This window comes from Manduca sexta, chromosome 9, assembly GCF_014839805.1.
Source record: "Manduca sexta isolate Smith_Timp_Sample1 chromosome 9, JHU_Msex_v1.0, whole genome shotgun sequence".
In the NCBI taxonomy this organism is placed as follows: Eukaryota; Metazoa; Arthropoda; class Insecta; order Lepidoptera; family Sphingidae; genus Manduca; species Manduca sexta.
This window is the reverse complement of record NC_051123.1, coordinates 2401909-2413363: the sequence shown is the minus strand read 5'-3', so window position 1 is coordinate 2413363 and position 11455 is coordinate 2401909. Positions and strand designations below refer to the sequence as shown.

Here is an 11455-nt window from a genome sequence, read left to right as displayed (position 1 = left end):
CACGCAATCAGCAGTCCTCAAGTGACTAGAGACTTTCCCGTCCTTACACCCGCCACTACAACTCCTGCAAGCCAGGATCAGCAGTGGCACGTATCTTATGACACCGAGTAGTGAAGCTCGGCGAATCTCAGGGAACACTAATTTCATGTATAAGTGACTAGCTAAGTCTTTTGCGATAATCCATCACAAAATATTTTAACGAAATGTATTTCTTCTGCCAAGTAGCATCTGTATAAGCTATACTGTTCTTATTTGAAGGATATTGTAGCTAGTTTGAGTTATTAGCTAATATACATCAGTGCCACGCAGTCCCTGTTAATTTTTTTTTGGGAGTTTAATTAATTATTATATGTGAATACTGAGTAGTTGCCGATTACCAGGTGTTTAATATAACTGCTTCCTCGTCTCGTCACTCAGTTGTTAACGTCAATGAGTCGATCTTAGCTTCCGTAACACGTGGCCGAGAGATTAATAATGTTCTAATAGTATGATTTATTGACTATATATATATGTGATATATGTTATTAAAAACATAGGCTTATAAATCAATATCCGTTAACAAAATATTTAATTTACTTGTCAGGCGGATAATATATTTGTTTTAATGAACTTGAAATAATGTCCATTTGTTGTGGTCTTATCTATATCTCAGGGTGACGAGCGCAATGTCATGCGGTTTATAATTCAAATTTCTATCACTATATTCTAGACGTATGTCGTCGCTTCACGTGCCCATCATTGATTGTTTTTTTATATTGCTGTTAATGACGAGACGAGCATGACGCTCGCGTGATGGTAAGCGATACGACCGCCCATATCACTAACACCGTTATGCAGAACTTTGTCAGTGTGAATTATAAAGTACTCCGTGGTACTCCACTCCAATAACATGATATACTGGTGCCGCTTCATTGGTTTAGCACTAGCGCACATTGTTGACGTTTAATTTCCAAGTCGAGTAATATTGTGTAATAGTGGAATTTTATAGCTTTCTTAATGAAGCAAATTTTTCGCGTTATCGTATTAAAAACTGAAACAAATATAGTTCATTGCTATTATTGAATAAAGTATATTAATCTACGAAGACAATTAATGTGCCGTCAAACCGGTAACTCTCATCGCAAGCCCGAATCTCCTGATGGACTAGTCCTGGCTTCATTATTCATTCTAAACATAAAATGATATTCCGTCCTTCTATAACTTATTGCCTGATTAGATGTCATTTACATTTTACTTCCTCGGTGACGTAGTTGTTTGCGTACGACTGTCGCTCTGTGGTCTCGGGTTTGAATCGGATCGGGTAGGGGATATTGTATGTTTTTGTTCAGTATCAGTTTGTGTCCGATATGCAGATGAAATTGCCCCTTTAACATCATGGGATACACATATCGGAAAGTGAGTAGTATCGCTACTGCTTACCCCTTCGCGGATTAAAAGCGTGAATGTGTGTGTTGATGTCATGCATTAAACTTACTAGGTGTTTGAGGCTCCTCCTAAATGAATCACTTATACGGCATAATTTCCACTGCGTAATTTTTCACATGAAAAAGTATCTTATAAGTCCACGACATGTTCTTTCTGTCAGTAATTAAAGATCATATTATATTTGAACAGATTTGGATGAAATAAATAGACATTTCATCCAAATCCGTTCAAGTATGTGGTGAACATATGTCTTCATACACATTATTAATAACAAATAATAATTATATAAATTTATCAAATGTTGGAAATTCAAGATAATATAACATAACTATGAAGCTACTGCACTATGTATGATGCTTTAGAATTTAGATCGTTGTGAACTTTAAGCCTAGAAGTCGATGTTAAGTATTGCCTACGAGAGTCAACTAAGGACCTTAAGTAAAAGGAAATTTAAACAGGTTCAACATTATTCAAAAATCTATAAAATTCCATCCACGACCTAAATGATTGTTTTATTTGTCGGAGGTTATGTTTCGTCTCATGTAAAATTAATAGATTTGTACTCTATTCACATGAGGCCAGTTTGGCAGTATCTATCTATATTGTAAATTGCAGTTACTTCTTTCCGTATCGCGAATTAAACAATAACGTGTCAGTAATTACCTTATATATATCTCATGTTCGTGTCTAGTTATTAATTCCCTTACCTATACATATATTTAGTGTTTAGCTAATCAAGGTCTTGTCCTTCGTCTCTTATTCAAATTAGGATAAAAGGGACAAAATTATAATTAGGTGAACACTTAAAACTATTACGGTTAAGGGTATAATTGTAATACCTACAAATATTCCAAAATGGCATTGTCAAACTGACACAAACCATGCACGTCGACTACCGCGTCCACACCGTCTAAGAACAGGCGCGTGCGCAATTCCGCGAGTCTAAGCATGTAATCTGAACTATGTTATGTTAATTAATCAGACCGCACATTACTGTGATACCGTGCGCGACCAAGGCAATATGAACCCTACCAATAACACTGTAAATTTTTGTTCGCGGCACTGACTCGCGAAACATACGTCCAGTATGACACACGGACACAGCTAAAAATGTATAAACCCAGGTTTCGTATATGTTAAAGATAATAATTATCGATGGAATTTTCACATCACAAACACTAAAATATACAGCGACTATAATAAAATCTACCATAAAATGTAACTTGTACTCAGAAAAACGACGTATCAAGTTCGTCAATTCCACAATAAATACCATAATGCCAAAACACTGAAGCGATACGACGAATGAATTGTGCGAAATATGGAGATGATTGTGCATTTGATTAAATATTCCGTACATTAAACAACCAAGCTAAAATAGTGAAGCGAAATAAAATATCGATAAATTATTTTTATATTTTATAATAAAAAAATTGAGGATTCATCCATAATACAATGATATAAAGCCATTAAGTAAAATTAAAATAGTGAATGAAGTCATAGCGTGCTTACAAATATAATATTAGTATTAGTAAAAAAAAGCTTAGTGTAAAATAATTTTATGCAAAACACTTGAATGCGTTAGTTAAAAATTACATTGAAATACAACATGTTTCGAGATTATATGGATAGTACTGCGCACGAAATATACTGTTACACGAACCACTGCTTGCAAACAACACGCGAATCTAGCCGTGCCAAGTATGAAGACGTATAGTCGATGGAAGAATCGGTTATAGCCACAACAATCATTTGAAACATCAATACTACAATATGTGTCGATCAGTAATAACATTGATTTTCTGTGTCAACATTTAAAAAATAAATCATAATAGTCATGCCTAAAATTACCGTTATAATTTCAAATTAATGACATATTTGAAAATCTGTTTATATTGAATTAAAATTAAACTCAAAAGATCCGCACGTGTATCGTTAATATAAACAATATACGAACATGATGCATTTGCAAATAGTGTGCGGTAAATTTACTGATCCGTGGCCGAGTATGAAAAGGTTCCATGTTACTTGCAATATGACATGACATCAACGAGATTCTACATTAATAGATTGTACGTATGTCGAAGAATTCTTAGCAAGTCATATAGTAAAATAGAACCTTATTATAGTCAACCAACGACACCACAAAGCTAGCAGTATATTTATACACGTAATATATTGTACGAGAGTCAATAAATGTTATATTGATGCCGTATAAATAGTTAAAAATTATTACAAACAATGTTCCAATATACCTTAATATATCTTAAAATCGATAAGTATAAATGTGGTTAATCAAAGGCGACATTTTAACGGGAAGATTAGTTCAGTCAAAGCATCTAAGCGAATCGTAAGGGGCGTTTGCAGGAAGCGTACAGGTTGCGATATTTTATCGATACTATAGTTATATCGAATAGTCTTCGATATCGACCAAAAATTAAAAGCTAACAAAATGAGTATAAATTTAAAAGTGTTAAATCGTTCAGTCGCTTTTATTTTGTATAATACTCAAAGCGACCGCATGGTTGAAACTAAAACTATTCTTGGCTTAACTATGTGGACGCAAACGTCCTTTGTTCGTTATAAAATTAAGGAAGCTTAAAGATTAGAGTCAAAATCGAATTTACACAATCGTAGTGAAAGTGGAATCGAGTCGACGCGCTTTTTTCGAACCATGCCCGTACCTCGCTCGCTGCGGCGGCCCAACACGGCTACGCGCGGAATCTATTGTAAACCGTCGAATACTGCAAGTCCTGACTACCGCCAAATATTACATTTTATACTAAACCGTACTTAAAATCCCTTACAAATCATTTTATAATAAAATAATCGAATAATACTTAGGCTGACTCAGGACTAAAATTATGGTTATTTTTTTGTTTTTTTTTTTCCTCATTCATTAAAACTAAACCTTAATAATATAAGCAACGCGAAAAGATAAGCATAAATATTTTTTTAATAATATAAATTAATATATTTGTATATTATCATATTTGTCAGTATCGTTTGTTGCGTAAATTGTCTTCATAATTGTGCTATGTATATGCTGTCTTTACAATGCTAGCGTAAATACAATACATAAACGGGTTATATAATAAAATTAAGGTATGTATGAAGTTTTGTACATGATCGTGCACAGGTGCACGTGACTAGCATGGATTTGGGAGCTAGCAGTGCCAAGACAGCGGCACAACCAATCTGTCTTCACAATACATATGCCCAGTGCCCGTCCGCGCATGCGCCGCCTTCACAAACAGCGACATCTACATGTCAACTTATGCAAACTAATACATTAACAATTCCAAATACAAAATTGCGGGGACAACGACCTGTTTATCAAAGCTTTATTTGTATATTATTTAAAAATGGATATTGCAAATGCAATTTAATGTAGCAAAAACTGTAAAAACACGTTTCTGCCATGGGATACTTAAGCTTGCATGAATATTTATTTGAACATTTTACTGTATATCATAAACTTCAACACTATTGTAGCCTTGGCAGGACGAATGTTATCAATGATATAATTATTTTGAGCAGCAGCGAGTTTAAAAACTCATTGCAATGTACATTAGGCACTAAGCACATGATGATACAGTTCAATTTAAAAATCGTACATCACATAGTTATAGAGCGGAAATAGAAGAGCACAGCTGTACTACGCTAACTTGTCTATTGAATGAGACTATCTAAAGTATAAGGTCCATAGACACATATATAATTTAAAATGTAAGATCAATGGTTGCATTACGAGATAATTTGAATCAGTATCAATACGGTCACATACGAGCCAGTGATTCCTACAATCCCATATCACACCCACGTGACAATTGATATATCAAATTCGAACATTTCATGCAAAGGTACATTATTACAGAGATACAAGTCAGTATAATAAAACATTGGATGCGATACAAGCGGGCTGAGGCCGGGCTAGGATCCTTAATGGAAGCGAAACAATCCAGCATTGCAATATATGCACTATCGAATATGGAAGATATTCTAAACAATCATTTCACTGGTACGTCCATACATATTATTTAATAAAATACATAACGTTACTGGAAAGACTTTGTTCTACAAAAACGGATCTGTTTAGCGTGTTGTTGCTAATTCGCTTCGAACTCACTAACCTAATGCGTTAAATAATCGAGACTGATGGTAAAGGCAACCTTCTGTAATAGGTACGACGTTTTAAATTACTATAAAAAATAAGCTAATATTAAAGTCTAAAATGGTTAGACAATACACATTTTACAAACTATTGGAATAGAGGCCAGCAGCCCGCTTATACGGAAGCAGATACCGCGATGGGTAGAAACGGTGTGTATTACCTACCTAGATACGGGGAAGATATTTAAACACTATAAACAACATGGCCGCACACATTGTCCTGATGCTTGATTCGCTCAAATAATTACATCCGATAAATATTTTACACAGACCAGCGCTTATACAGATTCATTAATCAAATATGCATCATCTAATTGCTAACATTTAAGATTGCTAACATTTAAGATGTTAACATAGTTATAATCTAGAATTTACATATTTGCAATTACATTATATTCGTTCAAATCACTATGTTAACCGTACTGGTCTTGTATATATATATTTATTCATAAGATTCATAATTTAAAACACAAAACAATCAGATCTCATAACAATCCAATATTACATCAACGCGATCGTGAGTGTAAGGTTTAACGTCTCGAAATAAACAACGTGCCGTTTAATAAAATTTTACACTAATCTTTTCACAGCCCGATATCACGATCGTTGACAAACAAAAGTTTAACATTAATTTTGACGTACACAAATAAAAAAAAAATACGGATAAACACATTGGGATTATAAACATTTCGTTCAAATACAACACTCGGCCATTACACAAACTCATAACAATCCGATCAAGCATCAAGCATCAAGACGTACGTCCATAATGGATGATTTGTGCAACCAACGCTTACAACGCGCACTAGCTCTTACAAGCACAGTAATAAGGGTGATATATTACAATAGGTTCATACTTAGACGTGTGGATAAGAGTGGTTCATAAAGACATTAATATTTAGGGTATCACTGCGACTGTGGGTCACACTGGAGCAGCCGGACAATTGAGGGGTCACTCTTGGCGCCCTCTATGAACTCCTCCAGGGAGAGCTTCCCGTCCTTGTTCCGGTCCATCTGCCGGAATATTTTGTCCGTCCTCTTTTCCGGTGTCGACTCGTCTTCCGGCATCTTCATCACTGATCCGACCATTTTGTAGATCGCCTGGAATGTATGGTATTGTGTCATCAATTTATAATTCCATATAAATCAGTATATATAATAATAATAATAATACCACCCCTGTATTATATACTGCCCCACTGCTGGGCACGGGCCTCCTCTACTACTGAGAGCGATTAGGCCTTAGTCCACAACGCTGGCCTAGTGCGGATTGGTAGATTTCACACACCTTCGAAATTCCTATTAAGAACTCCTCAGGCATGGAGGTTTCCTCGCGATGTTTTCCTTCACCGTTCAAGCAAGCGATAATTCACGAAAAACACACGTTTTTTAGAAAAGTCAGAGATGTGTTTACTTGAGATTTGAATCTGCGGACATTCGTCTCGGCAGTCTGTTCCACAACCAACTAGGATATCGCCGCCTTACTTAAATTTAAATCAGTATATAAAAGAGTTTCGAAGGCTTTCGAAATGGCCTTTTTTCCTAAAACTTATTTGCTTCCCTCAGGGAAAATTTATAGTGTTAAAAGATTAGTCGTTTTCTTGATTAATTTGGATAACACCGTAACGAAGGGTATACGGTAAAACATCGCTCAATAATGCCAATCAATAATAGGAGAGTAACATTTTAGCGTGACAATCGCCCTTAGGAGTTCTGAAGTAGTCTCCAATCTTATCATATTTCTTTCCATGAAAATAATTATGTATTTAATTACAGACATGAACTTGACCGTCTGGCGCAAAATGGATGTAACTGATCATACATTGAGATTTTCATTTCATAATTTAATTTTTATATAGGTTACCTATAAAGTTATTTTTTTAAATAAATATTGAAGATTGTATGCATAAGAGGTTTATGGCTCATTCAACCACTTTTATCCCTTTAATCGGAAAAAATAAACTTTCCTCTTTCAGAGCAGGTAGAGAGTATAGGTATACAGCCAGCCAAGACAGGTTGCATCTTGGCGACAAGCGAGCCCAATATGTTTAAATAAATACCAATATATTTAGATGAATATCAATATGTATATACTAGTCACAATTCCAGATATTATAGTAAACCTGATCAACAAAAACAATTACATTACCAGACCGGGTATCGAGGCTGAGGGCCAATATATTTTAATACGTAATAATTTATTTTAATTTATCTTACCCCGAACATATATTCGCCTGTAATACAGGCAGTGCCCAATGTAGGAACAGACTTTGTCTTAATTGTTGTCCTATGACAGACATATTTTAATTCATAAGGACAACTGTACTTTTTAATAAATAAATTATATACTCACAGTAACAATCTCGAGCATCTCCTGCCGGGATATGTACCCGTTGCCGTCGAGGTCGTACATGGAGAAGGCCCACTTCAGCTTCTGTTCGAGCTTGCCGCGTGACGTCACGCTCAGCGCACACAGGAACTCCCGAAAATCTATCGTGCCGTCGCCGTTCGCGTCGAACGTTCGAAACACGTGTTCTGCGAACTGCATAAGGTACATTATTGATTATTATTTTTTGCTAACTCCACGTGTTATTTAGGAAGTAACAACCAGTTTCTTCAATAACAGTTACAGTCGTATGGCTGATCAAAGTTTTGTTCAATTAAAATTTCTGTTAGTAGAGCTGTCGAAGCAATTTAGGTTTCTAAAACGTCATTCAGAGAAAAACTTGACTAATTTGTGGTCAATTTAATTACATCACCACTGTTTCTTTACAGCCGTGTTTAAGAAATATAATTGCTTTGGCCTATGGCTCCACTCGCGTGAATACTTTCTGGGAAAATATCTTACAGCACTCAGAAGTAATGTAGCATTCTAACTATTCAGATTTATATATTAGTATAGATTATAAACATTTAAATTCCATCAATTTACCCTTCACAATTGATTCGCTGATGGGCACTAATTTGTTGACAAAGCCTTTGACATGATAACACTGCTTAATAATCGTTTTAGAAACTCAATATGCGATTCTGTAATATATTTTAACTGGTCTGACATCTAATAGGATCAAACCAAAGCAGTTATATTTTGCTATTAACAACACAAAAGAAAACTTAAGAAGAGATTTGACTGCTTATTTCTATTTTATTTTTCTTTGATCAGTCTTTAAGAAACTGAACGTTAGGCCCGTTTTCTGATTTTAAGTTCACTTTGGATCAATAATTACTTTTATGGTCTTAACTTTAGCGACGATTGTGTGGCGTCTCTTGTGGTTATTACTTTACATTACATGAAATGAATATACTGGTTGTAAGTCGCGTCGCGATAATTCATCATAATATTTTACAATCACAACGCAACAAGATACGTCACACGTTACTTTCAGTGAGTTTTTAAATTAGTGCTATTGCAATGCTCGTTTATTTCACATTGGTGAACGCGATTGTACAAAAATTCTGCAATTGCGACATCTGCTGGACTGTCTGTATATGATTGTTTGTAATGGAACTGTTCACGCTTGTTGTTTACTTTTCGAATACAACATTAAGCTTTCATTCAATAGATGGCAGGTGCAATTTACGAGGACAGTACAAGTGTACACGTCCGTTTGGTAAAAGGATGCATTGAGCTGCACTCCACACTGAATTGTTATACAAGCCCTCGAATAGATGGCGTTACGACTGAATAAAGGGGTCCTGAAATTGAAATATTGTAATGGTTCCGATACAATACCTTACTTGCATCCCCGTACGGGAAGAAATTCCCGTATATTTTCTTAAATTCCTCTACAGACAGATGTCCACTTGGACAATCTTTTAAAAATCCTTTGTACCATTCCTGTATTTCGGCATCTGAAAGTTTATGTAACGCGCGAATGATGAATATAGAGTTGCTTATTACATGTACAATCACAAAATGAAGATTCGAAACATGGTACGGCTCCCTCGTTTTACATAAAATGGTAATTCCGTAGCAGTTAATTTCAAGTGCAATTCGTTATAATATTACTATCGCTTATATGTGAAATGGTAATATGATGTTATTAATGAAATATTAGTGCCAATGAAACACATTTTACCTGAAAACTCAGTGTTTTGCTTCAGATCTTCTAAGACCTCTGGTTTTAGTTTGCTATTTTGTTTACCCATTTTGGTGTTTTTTTTTCTTATTAAAGTTTTTATTCGAGAAGGACGCTACAATGTTTAACACAACCTGTTCGCTTTTAGTTGCTCAAGTCTTGTGCCCTAGAAAATATCAATTATTATCAACACACGTTCAATGGATTCGTAAAAGAAAATAACTGCGTATGACTACTGAAACTATTCGTGCCATAAACAAAACATGAGAATGACCTACTTTATGTTACCTTTATGGAACTGACGTCATTGCATTGTTTGGGTTAAATTGTAGCATTGGCTCGTAATCGTTCAGACGAGTAATTCACCTTTTATGATTGCTAATAAAATTTAAAAATAAAAAAGGGTAAAATGGCTCATTTTCAATTAACGTTCAGCTTTTATTTTCAGCTGATATTGATTGTTATTTTAATTGAATAAGAGCAATGTTATAATGAAGGAATGGATCGTCTGATCTTATGTTATGGGTGGATACTGGATAATTTGATTTTACAAAGTCCCCCACCCATAATGTACGATCTTCAGCAATGTTTGGAAGCAAAAAAATATCGGCTAATGTTCAAAAATTAAAAATCAAAATTAAAAATAACGAGACAAACAATTATGAACTATTTTTGTAATTTGTATATTATACATGAATAGCCAAAATGTGAATAATTAAAATATTATGTATTCTTAGAAATACAACATAGACTTTAGGGGACATCGTGGTTACTTCCATCTATTACATGTGCCTATCTATTTATAAATACTAATGACGCGCCAGAGGAGACGCCCGTACATTTAAATAAACGCGAGTTTTACCATCTTAATTTTACCTGTAGTTAATGAGTATACTATGCACTGTATATACTTTTAAAAAAATTGTTTTACTCAGACTTCGAGATTGTCGAGTTGTAGCGGAGCGTAGAGGGCGGCGCGTCGGTGCGCGTGCGGTCGCGTGTCAGATGCGCGCCGCTCAATGGACACAGTACACTGTACACTCTGTACACGCCGCTACGTACACAATCGGGAACGTCACAGTTTTGTCAAGACGTTATATGCGACAGAGACCCGCGGACAAAAACAAACCGATTCACAATGTTTGAGACTCCTTAATCGCTTAACATTAATGTGCACAAACTAAATGCAATCGAATCTCGATAAACACTACGGGATCAGATATTATATTCAAAATGGAATATTTCCTTCTAAATATTTTTGTGCATCTATCGCAGCTAGTTACACATTATCTTAAAAGTATATCCTATAGCTAGAAACATGTACTATAGAAACAATTATATGGCGAACAAATTATTTGTGCTGAAAGCTCACTAACAATAAATAGTATGGACTACTTAACATTAAATTATAATAAAAAAAATTAAACCACCACTCTGTCCGAAATTAAAAACTTATAATTTTAAATAAATGTATGGCACACAAAAATAATGAGTAACGGTTCCATCTCTCTGTCCGGATTCATTATTAATTTTTAATTTGTTAATTTAATATGAAAAATACAATGTTTTAAATGTAATATCACATAAATATTGCGCAAGTAATACTACCAAATAATATTCAAATAAATAAGAACACACTAACCGAGATTTAAAACAAATAATCCACGCTCCTCGGTGACGCAAAAAACACTGAATGAGAAGTGTCGCCGAATGTTGATAAGTATTTATCAAAGTAACTACATCGTCTAGACTTAACGATAACCACACCGGGCTACATT

At 34.8% G+C, this 11455-nt stretch overlaps 1 protein-coding gene across 4 annotated transcripts; it reads right to left on the bottom strand.

Moving 5' to 3' along the window:
• Positions 1 to 5404: 5404 nt before the first annotated feature.
• On the bottom strand, positions 5405 to 11448 carry LOC115446040 (neurocalcin homolog). Of its 4 annotated transcripts, none has more exons than XM_037436822.1 (5): positions 11320 to 11448; positions 9678 to 9843; positions 9332 to 9450; positions 7952 to 8140; positions 5405 to 6699 (listed from the first exon to the last, which is right to left on the bottom strand). In XM_037436822.1, the coding sequence occupies exons 2-5, from the start codon at positions 9745 to 9747 to the stop codon at positions 6505 to 6507; spliced, it is 573 nt and encodes a 190-aa protein (XP_037292719.1). In that variant the 5' UTR covers positions 9748 to 9843; positions 11320 to 11448; the 3' UTR covers positions 5405 to 6504. The 4 variants fall into 4 exon arrangements, with proteins under 4 accessions (XP_037292719.1, XP_037292718.1, XP_037292717.1 ...); XM_037436821.1 differs by lacking the exon at positions 11320 to 11448 and adding an exon at positions 9956 to 10600; XM_037436820.1 differs by lacking the exon at positions 11320 to 11448 and adding an exon at positions 9966 to 10600.
• Positions 11449 to 11455: the final 7 nt, after the last annotated feature.